Source organism: Nilaparvata lugens, chromosome 2 (genome assembly GCF_014356525.2).
Source record: "Nilaparvata lugens isolate BPH chromosome 2, ASM1435652v1, whole genome shotgun sequence".
In the NCBI taxonomy this organism is placed as follows: domain Eukaryota; kingdom Metazoa; phylum Arthropoda; class Insecta; order Hemiptera; family Delphacidae; genus Nilaparvata; species Nilaparvata lugens.
Window position 1 is genome coordinate 97,340,543 of NC_052505.1, and position 16,226 is coordinate 97,356,768.

The following is a 16,226-nucleotide window of genomic DNA, read 5'->3' on the forward strand; positions in this document are numbered from 1 at the left end:
TCCCGAGCTCGGAAACCGGCCCTAAATCTATCAATACCTAACGAATATCAATATTTTCCTATCGATATTCACAACTATCGATACTTGAAATTCACAACTATTGATACTTGTCAATCGATAATCCACAACTATCGATACTGGTCAATTGATAATCCACAGCTATCTATACTTGCCAATTAATAATTCACAACTATTGATACTTGCCTATCGATAATCCACAACTATCAATACTTTATGACTATTGATACTTGGAACAGTCAATAATTTACAAATATCGAGACTTGTCAATCGATAATTGATACCTGACGAATATCAATACTTTTCTATCGATATTTACAACCATCGATACTTGAAATTCACAACTATTGATACTTGTCAATCGATAATCCACAACTATCGATACTGGTCAATTGATAATCTACAGCTAGTCTCACTTTTTGTGTAGTTGAGAAGTTGATATTGTGGTAATTATTCATATTGAATGAAAAAAGACTAAGAAATTGTCAGAAAACCACTGATTTATTGATAATTAGAAAGACCGGTTTCGGTTATTACACCATTGTCAATCTCTGATAAACTATCAGTTTATCAGTTTTAAATCAGTGGTTTTTTGACAATTTCTTAGTCTTTTTTCATTCAATCTACAGCTAGGTCTATCTATACTTGCCAATTAATAATTCACAACTATCAATACTTGCTAATCAATAATTTACAAATATCGATACTGTTTAGAAATAAAACACAACTATCGATATTTTACTATCGATACTTGCCTAAAATCGACTCTAGGCTCAACTATCGACGGTGGACGCATCAGTGCCGTTCTCGAGCAGCCTGGCCACTTCTTGGGTGGCCTCGTCCAGCGTGACCCGCCTGAAGTAGGTGGTGGCGTCATGGTGGGCATACAGCATGTCGTTGAACTTGTAGGTGAGACCCAGCACTATGTTGAGTGCACTGGCGTCGTAGCTGTGGCAGCCGGAGTAGCGGTACTGCGGTTTCTTGTTGAAACGGCAGCCGGCCGATTGCGCTCCTAAACAAACCAAACAACAAATTATTTGTTTAAAAATCTGGTGTGGCGCACTTACACAACTTTCCTTGCCGTTATGAAAAAAATATCACCTGACGCTAGTGTTTCCGCACATCTCAAGTCTACTATTCAAAGATCTGAACCAGCTGTTGACAGGACAAAAACGCTGCAGATACACAGATGCTATCTCTTCATGAATGATTTAATAGAGTCAACAGTTGCCAACAGTTTGCAATTGGATAATCACATTTTCTCGAATTTCGAGCTTATTTTCAATTTTAGGTGGAAATGTTACTGAACATTAATTCTAGAGATTTCCATGCTCAATCTTTTCCACTTGATTTTTTTTTTTTTGTTTCAATTGTATCTGAAGCTTGGTAATCGTGAATTTAAAATCAAACTTTGCATAGATGGGGCGGAGCTTCTGGAATTTTTACAGATATGGGACTTGTGGCAGTTGATAGAGCTTATCAATGAATATTTTAGGTATAAATTTGATCAAAATCGTTGGAGCCGTTTTCGAGAAAATAGCGAAAACCTCTGTTTTTGACAACATTTTTGCCATTTGATCGAAATTGTTCGTGTTGGATCCTTATAGTGTAAGGTCCTTAAGTTCCAAATTTCAAGTCATTCCGTTAATTGGGAGATGAGATATCGTGTACACAGACGCACATACACTCACACCACACACACACACACACACCACACACACACACACACGCACGCACGCACGCACGCAAGCACTCAGGGGACCTCGAAACGTATAAAAATTTGGAAATTGGGGTACCTTAATTTTTTTCGGAAAGCAATACTTTCCTTACCTATAGTAATAGGGCAAGGGCAGTAAAAAAATGGCCAAAATAACAACACAAAATTAGAAAACTTGGGCAGCGTGCATACTGGAGAAACAAGTTTCAGGAAACCGTGAAACGAAAGTTGCTCGCAATCGACTGATAAGATTAAGCAGGATTGTAGTCCAGTCACTATATACATTGGTGCATGCAATTTATATTGTAGTTCTGATATTTTAATATATTATATGGGTACATAAGAGAAGTTCAAAACCAATTTCTTCATGCAAAATTTCCTTGTGCTAGATACAGAGTGGCCCAAAACCTCGTATTTTCGGCTCATTTTCCAGTTTTCAGCTATTTCTGCCAAATCTCGTGATCGGACAGAAACATTTGTTCTCGCCTTTTTTCAGATTATAAAATTCTGAATAAAATAAGATCATTCGGAACTCTCTATCTCCAATGAGTGATGAGTTATGATTTTTCAAAAATGAGTGAAATTAGAAAAAAAATCAATTTTGATGAATTTTAGTTTTTGATCAACAATATCCTTCGATTTTTACCATTAGATGTATAATTAAAAACCCCTCTGGGCGTATTTTTATGCTCTACAATCTGAGATCAGGTAGAGCGCTCTATCTCATATAGATTTCCAGGTACACCTGACAACAATGCTCCTTGTACTGTGAAAAACACCTAATTTTCAGCTTCAACCATCATCACCAACTACATTGTCCTCAAATTGATATTTCGCACAATGACATAAGTTCATGAGATCATGTTCTATGAGAATCACACGTTAGATGCACTTCATTTCAGTATTTCCTAGTGGAGAGGCGCGCTTAAGGACACCTCAAGGATCGAAATTCCAAACACTTATAACTTTTGACAAAATGCTCAGATTTCATCGTATCACACTTCATTCTTCTCGGCTCGTCAAGGCGGTTCAAAATCTTGCATCATAAGTCAATTTGGGTCGAAGAATGGAATTTTTATAAATATTTTAAATATTAAAATATAAAAAGAATCTTTTAATATATATTTTTTATATAAAAATATATAAATTTGGAGAGCAAATTTTTCTGTCCGATCACGAGATTTGGCAGAAATAGCTGAAAACTGGAAAATGAGCCGAAAATACGAGGTTTTTGGGCCACCCTATATCTAGCACAAGGAAATTTTGCATGAAGAAAATGGTTCTGGACTTCTCTTATGTACCCAAATAATATATTAAAAAATCATAACTACAATATAAATTGCAATCACACCACCTTTTTATGTCTATATTGACTGGACTATTGTGCACACTGCGTTTCATGAAACTCCAGTTTCTTTGATAGCGTGAAACCAGTTTTCGTGAAACACAAATAATAGGTTTCCTCTAGCTGTAGTTTCACGTTTCGCGTTGAAAAATTGTGTGATTTACAGAAAATTATGGCAGAAATTTCATTCTAAGTGAAGTTGGCCGAAGCTGTAGAAAAAACAATGCCACGAAACGATCAAAAAGTGTGTAAGGACCGAATTCACCAAAACGAAAACTTGGTTTGAGCGCCAGTTGATTCTAAAAAAATCTGGTGTGGTGCACTCACACAACTTTCCTTGCCATTATGAAAATTGATCAAATGACGCGCATCTCAAGTCTACTTTTCTAAGATCTGAGCCAGCTGGTGACAGGATAATAACGCTGGAGACACACGATGTATGCTATCTCTTCATAGTGAATGATTTAATAGAATCAACAGTTGCCAACAGTTTGCAATTAAATAATCACATTTTCTCGAATTTTGAGCTTATTTTCAATTTTAGGTGAAAATGCTACTGAACATTAATTGAAGAGATTTTTATGCTCAATCTTTTCCACTCGGAATTTTTTGTTTAAATTGTATCTGAAGCCTGATAATCGAGAATCTAAAATCAAACTTTGCATAGATGGTGCAATGCTCCTAAAATTTTTTCAGATATGTGACTTGTGGCAGTTAATAGAGCATACCAATGACTATTTTAGGTAAGAATTTGATCAAAATCGTTGGAGCCGTTTTCGAGAAAATCGCGAAAAACCCTGTTTTTGACAACATTTTCGCCATTTTAGCCGCCATCATGAATTTATTGCATTTGATCGAAAATGTTCGTGTCGGATCAATACCCAATACCCAATACCCAAAAACCACTATTTTGGACTCAGGGGACCTTGAAACGTATAGAAATTTAGAAATTGGGGTATCTTAATTTTTTTCGGAAAGCAATACTTTCCTTACCTATGGTAATAGGGCAAGGAAAGTAAAAAACAAAAAATCTGGTGTGGCGCACTCACACTACTTTCCTTGCCGTTATGAAAATTGATCACCTGACGCTAGTTTTCCCGCGTATCTTAAGTCCACTATTCAACGATTTGAGCCAGCTGGTGACAGGGCAATAACGCTGGAGACACACATGAGGTCTGATATCTCTTCATAGTGAATGATTTAATAGAATCAACAATAATTTACAATTGGATAATCACATTTTCTCGAATTTAAAGCTTATTTTCAATTTTAGGTGAAAATGTTACTGAACATTAATTGTAGAGATTTTCATGCTCAATCTACTCCACTTGATTTTTTTCGTTTCAATTGTATCTGAAGCCTGATAATTGGGAATGTATCTGCATTGATGGGGCGAAGCTCCTGAAAGTTTTACAGATATGGGACTTGTGGCAGTTGATAGAGCTTATCAAATCAAATCGTTTATTGCACAAAAATATATACAGAATACAACTGAAAGGAAATTGACAACTTTGTGCTACACGTCGGCAAAAGAAAACTTGTACGCCGACGTGGAGTCTTAATATAACTTATTCACTTATACATTAATATTAATATATAAAATGATCCTACAATATATAATATAGGCTAACAGTAATTAACATTCAACCAACCAAATATTCCATTCTAAGAAATAACAATAAATTAAAGATATACATAAAGCTGAATTTAAGATTCATACAACATCAATCAATATTAAACCAAATTATTATTGAATAAAAATAATTTTCTTTCACCCAGGTATGGAAATCTTTTATTTTAGGCTTCTTTATCAACCATCCTCTTGGAACTTTATTATAGAGTTTATTTCTCAAATATGAAATACTTCTACGGGATAGGGTGCTATCAACTCTTTCAATTGTGATTAAGTTTTGAGCGACTTGTCTAGTTACTCTTTGAAAATTTTGAATATTTTTTAATTTGAGCACATGTTTCTTAATAGTCTTTAAAATGAACAATTGTCTTATAGTGAACAGATTGGAATTTTGAAACAATGTGACACTTGGGAAATCTCTCGGATACCTCATTATTGTTTTGATAACTAACTTTTGTAAAACAAATAGAGGTTTTAAAGTTGAATCAAAAGTTCCTCCCCATATAGAATTACCATACTGAACTAAGGATTGGAATAGAGCAAAATAAACAGATTTAAGTAATTTTAGACTCAAAATACTTCTAAGCATGTACATTTTTAAATTGACCACCCTTAATTTTCTACAAAGGTAGCTAATCTGAGGTGACCAGCGTAGATGCTTATCAACAAAAATACCAAGATACTTGTAATTGTTTACACTCTCAATAACCTCATTGCAAGAATCACATGGATACCTGTTACAAGCATTATTCAAACAAAGCCTGTTCATATCTAGATCTCCTCTTGTTGTTGGACTGAAGGTCATACATTTTGTTTTACCAAGATTTAGTATCAAATAATTACATTTCAGCCACTGAGAAACCTTATAGTAACCCACTTTTGTTTGCTTGATAACATCTTCCCAGGAACCTTCTTGGAAGATAAGTGCTGTGTCATCAGCAAAACAAATTGTCTTAGACCCAACTGAGTCCAGTACACTAGGCAGGTTATTAACATAGATCAAAAATAAAACTGGTCCCAATACAGTCCCTTGAGGTAGACCCCATGTCACATCACTAATCTCACTATTACTTCTAATTATCGATGACTATTTTAGGTATGAATTTGATCAAAACCGTTGGAGCCGTTTCCGAGAAAATCACGAAAAACCCTGTTTTTGACAACATTCTCGCAATTTTAGCCGCCATCTTGAATTGCATTTGATCGAAATTGTTCGTGTCGGATCCTTATAGTGAAAGGACCTTAAGTTCCAAATTTCAAGTCATTCCGTTAATTGGGAGATGAGATATCGTGTACACAGACGCACATACACTCATACACACACACACACACACACACACACACACACACACACACACACAACACACACACACACACACACACACACACACACACACACACACACACACACACACACACACACACACACACACACACATACAGACCAATACCCAAAAACCAGTTTTTTGGACTCAGGGGACCTTGAAACGTATAGAAATTTAGAAGTTGGGGTACCTTAATTTTTTTCGGAAAGCAATACTTTCCTTACCTATGGTAATAGGGCAAGGAAAGTAAAAAACAAAAAATCATAATACAAAACCAATTCAAAATCATCTGACTGGAACCAACTGCCGCTCAAACCTAGTTTTCGTTTTTGGTGAATTTGGGCTTTAGACATTTGGAAAAATTCTTAAATTTGATAGGATCGTTTATGAGCAACTTGCTAGATATCAAGTTCGCCCGATGGTTGCCCAAAGAGCATTTCAAAGGGAATTTACTACCATTATATACATCATTACTTGGGGATGAAGATACATTTTTTAACTACCTCAGAATGTCCATCAGAAATTTTGATGAATTATTTCGAGCTTGTATCACCATTGGGAGTACTTGCAGTCACTTTAACTACGGATCAAATAAATGTAGATAATATTAATAATATATGATTTTTCCGATAAAAAAATAAGAAATGTATAGAAAAACTCTGAATTCAAATATGACACTATTAATTGAATTCAATCATTATGCTATTCAATTCAATATCAGCTGATTGTCGGGCAGAGGTGTCAGCACATTGGTTATGCTGCGATCGGGCTACTGATCAGTACAGCTCTGAAAGCTTTTATTTGTTTCAATAGCGCGTCAATCGACCGATGGAACGGATGCGCACGAGCTCGACCGATGGTATTCGTACGCAGTGTAAAACGCATGGTCCTGACCGTGCGCATGCGTGCCGTCAGTCCTGCTCTGTACGCGGATACATGGATTATCTATGGAAAAGACAAGCACGACTGACGTACGCACTGACGGTCGGTCGAGCTCTGTAACCGGCCTAAGAGAAATGCAAACCGTCGACTTGAATCTTAGACCTCACTTCGCTCGGTCAATGAATAAGCTTTACATTATGCTCCTGAACTCTGGAGCAAATGCTCACGTATTTTAAAGATTTTTTCATCAGCTGATTCGTCTTATTTTGTTCTTTATAGTAAAAGGTTAGAATGTGCTACTCACGTAATCTCTAATATGCAAGTATAAATACCGCTTGTGTTTGGTCGTCCGCAGTGTTCCTATCTATGAATTGTGTTTTAGGTTAATTGAGTTCTGAATTTTGAAATAATAGGGTAAAAAAATGTCATCTCTGTAATATTTAGCATAATTCTCGTTCCACAGGCTTTGCCCAAGTGAGGAACCTTCTTCAAGTTTTGTATATGTATATTGTTTGTTCTTTCTAAGAAGAAGAATAAAGATAATTTCAATTTCAATAACCTTATAATATCAATATCCTTCTTATAATCGTCTACATTCTTATCTTCTTAAATGCCTATTTTCCTATTCTGTGATGCAGGAAAAATAGAATTAACATGACAACTAGGGCTCTGCCCCATTGGAACTCCATATAGTTATTTTTGTAGGAATAATGGTGATATATACCATGGTTAAATCTAAAAAGAGTTTTATAGTTCTCAACTATTGGTTGTGATCATATCTGGTATAGTTTCCTCTTCCTCACACGAATTAGTTCAGCCATTTTACTATGAGCGAAAGGTGATAAGCTGCTCTAGACTAGACTCACCTTTTTTTAAGCATTTGCTTCAAAAGTTGAGCAAATGCTCTAGTTTATTCATACAATTTTGAGCATAAGCTTTACTTTTGAGCAAAAGTATTTTTTTTTTTTTTTTTGATGAACATGAGCAAACGGTTTTGCTCACGTTTATTCATAGAAAATGAGGCATATGATCAATATTTTAGGAGTATAAGCAAATGCTCAACTTTATTCATACGGCCCATTGGCTCTGGCCGACATTGGCATTCGTTCGGTCAACTTGTAGATGCGGCATTATGGAAGTTTTCACACGTCAGTCTGCCACTGTATGAACGCTACCATAAGAACCAATATAAATAAATTTCAGCTTTCCATTCTTTAAAGCATAAATTCATTGACTCACCGATAGGTATAATACAATCCCGGATGAGCGCACACTGTACCCAGGGCAGCATGACCTTGAAGTGGACTTGCTCAGTGTTGTATAGCAGTATATGTGAGACGTCAACCATCGGCAGAAAGTAGAAGGCCTCCCGCCGGTCGCTGGCCGAGAAGTAGTCGAACATACGCGGATGCGTGAGTGACGTCACAGCGTGCTGGGTGGCCCACGTCACCACGCCCGATGACGTCACAGCCTCCGTCAGCTGGCCGACCGATGACGTCACGAGGCGTTGGTCGCATTCTAGGAAGAGTATAGCGCCGGCGCGGTTCAGTGCGTCCTGAAATCAAAAGCGCCAGGTTTCAAATTTGCAAATCTATTATTAATATTATTATTATTATTATATTTTTGTTGTGTGAAGCCACAAATTCTGAGCGGTGCTCAAGTGGCATACAACATGTCATTTTTAGAATGGAGTCACATGAATGCTCTAAAACACTCCTCAATGGTATAAGGACAAGCCTCTACCAGTGTCCTAGTTATCTTTGAAACAAATAACGCATAGCTGCTACACAGCCTTATATCCTCGGGAATGCAATTAAAACACTTGAGTCCTGAATAATACGGTCCCTTTTCGAGAAGAGTCAGTCTATGGATAGGGAACTGGAATAATCCTGTATTTTTACCTCGTGTTTCATAAGTATGACAAATTCGGTTAGCATTAAAAATATTTTTGTTTTTGAACACAAACGAAACAACTTCAAGGAAGTATATCGCTGGAACTGTAAGTAGTCGGAGTGCCTTGAATATGGTCTTACAGGAGAAAGATGGACCCTCTCCCCCCAAAATCCGAAGTGCTTTTCTGCATTTTTAAGTTTGTGTTCTATCTATTTAGAATGAGAAGACACAGTTAATTACTTTCATTTATTTTATTTCAAACAGAATTTGACTGAGTGAATATCCAAGTAACATGTTATAATTCATTTCAATTTATTTCACCAAAACACAGAAAACAGTACAAAGATGTGACAATCAGAAAAAAACTGTAATTTTTATTCTAAATATCTATAACAACTATCTGAAAAATACGGCTGGAGGTGAAGAACTACTGGCATAATGAGTTGTAATGGCAGTGAAGAAAGATAGGAGAACAACATTGCCGATTTTGTGCCTTCTATAAGGATAGCTGATACCTATAAGTATATCTGATGTAAGACTACAGTGAGGTCCACGTTATAATGGTTCAGTGCGTCTTGAAATCAAAAGCGCCAGGCTCCAAATTTGCAAATCTATTTAGTTCGAATGAAAAGACACGGTTAATGAATTGCTTTCACCTATTTGGTTTCAAACTGAATTCGGCGGTGTCTGCTGTGTGGATGAAGGCCAGCATTGGCAAACCACACAATGGGCCACATGAATGAAAACTGAGCATATGATCATGGAGCATAAGGTTTTGCTCATCAGCATTAGGTAGAAGCATAAGCATTTGCTCATTTTTTTACTAGTAGTTCTGTGAACAGTAGACCTCACGCAGTATTCTCATCCACAAGTACCTGATTGAAACTATAGACCTTATGAAAATACAGCAATAGACTGGCTTCTCCACACATCTGTGTAATCACTTGTCAGCTGATTTATGATGAATAATATTCTATAGTCTGATTTTTACTCTAATATTGGCGAATGGAGGAGGCTCCTTTTTCCTTTTATACTAGTAGTTCTGTGAACAGTAGACCTCACGCAGTATTCTCATCCACAAGTACCTGATTGAAACTATAGACCTTATGGAAATACAGCAATAGACTGGCTTCTCCACACATCTGTGTAATCACTTGTCAGCTCATTTATTATGAATAATTCTATAGTCTGATTTTTACTCTAATATTGGCGTATGAAGGAGGCTCCTTTTTCCTTTTATATTATCCTTGAAATGCAAAATTTCCAAAAACCTTGTATATACGTCGACGCGCAATTAAAAAAGGAACATACCTGTCAAATTTCATGAAAATCTATTACCGCGTTTTGCCCTAAATGCGCAACATATAAACATTAAGAGAAATGCCAAACAGTCGACTTGAATCTTAGACCTCACTTCGCTCGGTCAATTAAACTATCTGAGCATCACATAACGATTATCATAGTTTCAAAAGACAATCATGGGCTATCCCGTTATGCCGCATCCACACTATCGTCCAATGCGTACAAACGACGACGAGCGCGAGAGTGTGGATGGGTGGTTTGCTAGCGCTCGCCTTCACTGGCCTTCGATTGCCATCGCTCCGAGTTTTGTCGAGCGAAGGCGAGTGGCTAGCCGAGCATCCCAAGTGGCCACATTGCAGTGTGCATGGCAAGACCAACGTGGCCAAGCTTACCAGCGACTTGGCAAGCCACTTGGCCAGCCTGTGGACTATGAAATGCATTTTATTTTCAACGTACCTGAATGATAAGAGGTCGGAAAGCGTGAAGTTTTTCGTCAGACACGAATGACGGAAAGGCGTTCAGATCGAAATTAATCACTACGCAGTGACTATTGTTGCAGTGCAGTTGGAGCTGAAACAAATAATAAGAAGTAAATTCGTATGGCTTTTTGTTGGTGGGGAGTCCCTTTCGGGAAGGCCCCACCGCCTGAATGTATAATTTTAGCCGTCAATGGGCCTTACGACTGTCATACTTCATCCGGGACCGACAGTTTAACGTACCCATCCGATAACACGGGAGTGATCTGGTTAAAAAACTTTTGGTAATGAGAGGGTAACAAATAATAGTAACAATATTATAGAACCAGGTGATGAAAAGAAATTGATACAGCTAGATTTTCTCTAAATTTAATTTTCTATAGTGTTATATCATAGAGAAACAATAGCGTAAGTAGATATCCCATGGTATAAGACGTTTATGTCGCAACTTTTACTGTTATCCCAAGCCGATAGTCCATGTAGTTCTTTTTTGTGAAGCTGTGTGACGCTCGTAGTCTCTCATACTGTGCCGTTCATACACTCTCACCCCAACAAAACAGTAAAAATCGATAATAATCGGCTAGGGATAACAGTAAAAGTGGCGACATAAACGCCCTATACCATGGAATATCTACTCAAGCTATTGTTTCTCTATGGTTATATCCTCGAGAAAATGGTGTGATGTGACTTGAAGCTTCAAAGGAACAAATCAAATCAATTTATTCCTCTTTATAAATACCCATTACAAAAAATTATAGAAAGCATTATAGGAAATCCTCTTCACATGGGCTATGATGCCTGTGTGCGAAGAAGAGTCCGAATCACTTAATATATTCATTTTAATTCAGAGGAGGAAACAAGAGGAAAAACTAACTAAAGAGAGAGAGAGAAAAAAATGAAAGAAGGGAAGAGAAGGGGGAAGAAAGAGAGAGTAAAAGGGAGACAGATAGATAGAAAGAGAGAGATAGTAAGAAGAAAGTACAAAATAGAAAAGTTTCAATTTGGGTCGAGGATCATCCATCAGGGCCGCCAGGCAAGCACATGCCAGAGACGGACATAGCAAATTAAAAACAGATTATTATTTTCAAAAAACCTTCTAGAAATGGTAAACAGACCGCAATAACACATCTCCGATGTTTCTCTACTCTGTTGGAACAGCCAAAAGAGCAACATTTTCTTGTACGCGGCATTACTGTATGTGTTAAAGATTGACAACTGAAGAGGCATGTTGCAACGCGATGAGCAATATAATAGGGGCATCGGGATGAGGCCAGACTCGTCAATCTAGGCATCCTTATGTTGCTAATGCTAGAGGTACGTGTGAAATGGTCATGATTTGATAAAAAAATATTTAAACTTTCCCTTCTGAAATTGATGAAAGCCCTGGAAAAACAATTTCTATCAGGTTATTTTCGGAGAAAAAGTTGGATAATTTGAAACAGTCTCTTGTGAATGTTTGTTGGAAAAAAGTTTACAAATCCAATAATAATGTAAATGAGGCAGCTGAAGCTCTTTTAAGTATTGTAGTGGAGTGTTTGAATAGCAGCTGTCCTAGATTGTCATTCGAAAGTAGAAGCAAGAAAAAATCTGTGACAAACTGGTACACACCTGAACTTGGAAAATTACACATTTTACTGTTGACATCCTACAGTAAATTTAAAAATACTTTAAATGAAGATGATAGAAAAATTTATAAGAATGTAAGAAAGCTTTACCGAAAAAAGTTGATAGAAGCCAAAATAATAAATAATAGTAAATTTATCGAAAAAGCAAACAATAAATGTAAAGCTGCATGGTCGATTGTAAAAAAAGAAACTTATACTGAAACCTTCAAGAAGCCAATTACAATCCCTCCTGACGTTTTGAATGAGCATTTTTCTAATATATCGAATACAATGCAAAATGAGGTTCAGGAACAAAGTGAAGCATCATTTTTAGAATTTTTGATCAAAGCTCCTAAATCGAAATATAACTTTAAATTGAAGACAGTGGATATGATTTCTGTTAAAGCAATTGTGAATAGAATGAGTAACTCCCGTAGTGAAGATTTCTATGGAGTTTCTAATTATTTAATTAAAGAGATAACTGACGTTATTCTGCTTCCCCTCACGTTTATTATAAACCTGATTAATGTCATGGGATGCTTCCCTGATTGTCTGAAGTTGTCCAAAGTCACACCTGTTCTAAAGAAAGGAGATCATAATGACCCTTCGAACTACAGACCGATTTCTCTCATACCTATTATCAGTAAAATTATAGAATTTTGCCTGCTTATACAATTATATGAATACTTCATGAATAACAGCTTATTGTATCCCTACCAGTATGGTTTCCGACCTAATCACTCCACAATTGATGCGGTTGAAAAAATTGTGGACCTAATCTTGCAATGCTTTGAGGAGAATGTATGGTAGGATCCAGTCTAATAGACCTGAGCAAGGCCTTTGATTTGGTTTCGCATGAGATATTATGTAAAAAACTTGAATATTATGGTATTGTAGGCAAGGAGCTAAGTCTCCTAAGAAGTTATCTTCAGGGTAGGAAGCAAAGGGTTATCATAGATGGTAAATGTTCCAATTTCTTGAATATATATGCTGGTGTTCCACAAGGATCGGTACTTGGACCGTTTCTCTTTTTGGTATTTGTAAACGATTTTAGCTTCAATGTATCGGGTCTTTCCGTGATGTATGCTGATGACACCACCTTAATTCAGTCAGATGTGAGCATAGAAAATATCAATAAGAAGCTTGATGGATCTTTGGTACAAGCAAAAACATGGTATTCAACCAATAAGCTTAAGATAAATGAAGAGAAAACGGAGAAAATAATATTTCAATTGGGACACTCAGCAGGTCTTGACAAAGAAGTTTTGAAACCAGTGAAACTTTTGGGTATAATCTTGGATGCTAAACTCAGTTGGGAGGAGCATGTTGATGGTCTATGTAAACGCTTAGCCAGAGTAGTATATCTTCTGAGGCGACTGAAAAATTCTGTAAGCTCTGATACAGTAATGATGACATATTATGGTCTTTTTCACTCTCATTTGGCTTATGGTGTTAGAATGTGGGGGAACTCGACAACACACAAGAGAGTCTTCATATGGCAAAAAAAAGCTATTAGGGCTATCCTAGACCTTCCCCAGAGAGAATCATGTAAGCCACACTTCATTAAACATGGTATCTGACCTTGCCATCTTATATATTCTATATAATGTTATGCATGTGAAAAAAAGATTACAGAACTTTCCCAGACACAGTGATTACCATACCTATAATACAAGGAATAAAGAAAACATTGTTACCCCTAAAATAAGACTGACCAAGAGTTTGAAAAGTCACATGTTTTTACAATTCGCTTTGTTTAATAAGTTGCCAGTAAATGTTAAAACCCTGCCTGTTAATAGATTTAAAAATGCAGTTAGTTTGATTTTAAAACAGAATGGTTACTATTCGGTCGACGAATATTTAAAATCATGATGATGTTTGGTGCTTTGAAATGTAGTAAATGTTAGTGTATAATCAGTAACAGTGTGGTTTTCCAGGTGTTTATCAAGTACCATACAAAAATAATAATAATTACAATAGCCTGCTTTTTATAATATTTTATTGAATTTTTAAATATTTTGATAGTATTGTATTGTAATGTTTCCTGACTTATATTTATTATTAAGTATATTTGAATATGACTTTTTATGTGTATGTTTGTATTCTAAAGCTTTACTGCATATTGACACTGCCTATTGCGATTAATTTTGTTCAACGGCAATAAAGAATTCTTATTCTTATTCTTATTCTTAAAACATGGGCAGCCATGACAGAGAGAGGCAAGAAGCGGCGGAAAATTTGAATATCACTATTGATATATTGGAAACTTGCAGAAAAGACAAGGTGCAAATCAGTTATATTTAATAAATACTACATTGAATTTTTATTGAGCATTTTAAATATATTTATTACAGTTGTTATGCTTCTGTAATATCTCGGGTAGCTAAGATATTAAAGAATTGTTTGTACCAAAGTGTAGACGTGATTAAATAAAGCTAAGGTTTTCTCTACGAAAATTTGTTATATTCAAACATTTGCTCTACCAAATTTTACATCAATTTTGGGCTCTATTCTGGCTGCCTAGCCTAATACAAAAAAAAACATTGAATGAGATTTGGACTGTTACAATAAACAAAAAAAACAACCTATCGTTATGCAAAAACATAAATAAACATAGTTCGATCGCCCCGTGTCATTAGAGTAGAATTAATTTTGGGACTCACCCATAATGTAGACGTCGAAGAAGTCCATTAGATGATGATTTGGGTGATCCAGTTCCGAAAAGAATTTGTGTCCGAGTGCGCTCCGTTCGCTTCAACCGTTCAAAGAAGAGTGCACGGAAAGAATGCAATTTTTGTCTCAGGTCCGACTCTTCCTAGGCCTACACGTGGAAAACTAGACTACGGCAGGGGGGAAGAAGAGCCGGAAACTGTTGATGGGACGAGTGGATGGAAACTATCTTTCCCAGGCTGGGATGCAAGCTAGGCAGTTCCCAACCCTGAGAAAGATCCTCACCTCGTCCATCGGTTGAAAAAATGCAAGCTTTCCGTAGCCTATGCTAGGCAGCCAGCAAATAAAATATTACGTTCTAATTTCACAAATTTCAATAATACTATTTCAATTGCTTCCATTACATCACCCCCTCCCTAGAAAAAGGGCGCACTAGGATTCCCGCGGCTCCTCAGGATCCTGGGTGGGTGGTGTAGAGTCCTCTGCAACATCCATTGTAGAGGGCTGCTCTGCTGATACCAAAGCATCCTTGCTCTGGGCTGAGTGACGGTGGCGGTCCCAGACCAACCCTGCAGCCAGCACAGCGACAGCAGCAAGGGTGGCTCCAAAGGCGAGTGCTGAGGTGAGCCACCAGCTCCACCCCTCAGCAATGGGTTGTTCTTCCAGGGATGTCAGTTGGTGTAGCAGCTGGTCAATGGACACCTCGTCTACCCCAAGTTCACCAGGTTGCAGGCGACCCTCGGTCTGATGATGGTGGATGCCCTCCAGTATCCGCTCTCTAGTCATGCCTGGGATAGCCAGCATGAGAGCAGGAGGCACACTAAGGAGTGCCAAGTGCTTCTGAAGATTGAGGTGCCCTCTGGCACGAGCTGATGGTAGGATCTGGTAGTGGGACGTACTCAAGGTGCAGCCAGGTGTTGCCTTCATGTGTCCAGTTCCATGGAGTGTCAACTCATGTACAATGATCTGGTTGCCCTGCTGACATTGCGAGACAACCTGCCGCTGGGATGCTACACTGTAAATCCAGGTGTCATCTTGATCATTCCAGACCCAAGTGTCTGCTGGGTCGGCGGCAAGCACAGTCAGCTGACACTGTTGTTGAGCTGCAGCAAGGTCGTTCAGGAACAGTGCACTCAGGCAGGATGGATGATGTCGGCTGTAGACTGGAGTCATCACTGAGCATACAGTCAATGGCCCCGCTTCACACTGCTCCAGTTGTTGTTGGTGGATGACTGCAAACCGAGCCCGATCAGGTGTCATCAGCAAGCGGTGGGCAGGCTTCAGCTGGTATTGTACCATCAGCTGGGTCTGGTTGTCACGAACTGGCAATGCAAAAGCCTGGAAAAGTTCAAATCTCCGTT

At 37.5% G+C, this 16,226-nt stretch overlaps 2 protein-coding genes across 2 annotated transcripts; both read right to left on the minus strand.

The window, feature by feature from the left end:
• Positions 1 to 773: 773 nt before the first annotated feature.
• LOC120350077 lies at positions 774 to 10,685 on the minus strand (the record flags this gene model as incomplete). The annotated part of the gene is given in 3 exon segments (XM_039422215.1): positions 774 to 1,030; positions 8,160 to 8,475; positions 10,572 to 10,685. Coding segments are annotated over 3 exon segments (669 nt in total), but the record flags the coding sequence as incomplete, so codon positions are not given.
• A 4,255-nt stretch (positions 10,686 to 14,940) lies between these two features.
• Positions 14,941 to 16,219, minus strand: LOC120350078. Its single transcript, XM_039422216.1, has 2 exons — positions 15,554 to 16,219; positions 14,941 to 15,507 (listed from the first exon to the last, which is right to left on the minus strand). The coding sequence occupies exons 1-2, from the start codon at positions 16,162 to 16,164 to the stop codon at positions 15,282 to 15,284; spliced, it is 837 nt and encodes a 278-aa protein (XP_039278150.1). The 5' UTR covers positions 16,165 to 16,219; the 3' UTR covers positions 14,941 to 15,281.
• Positions 16,220 to 16,226: the final 7 nt, after the last annotated feature.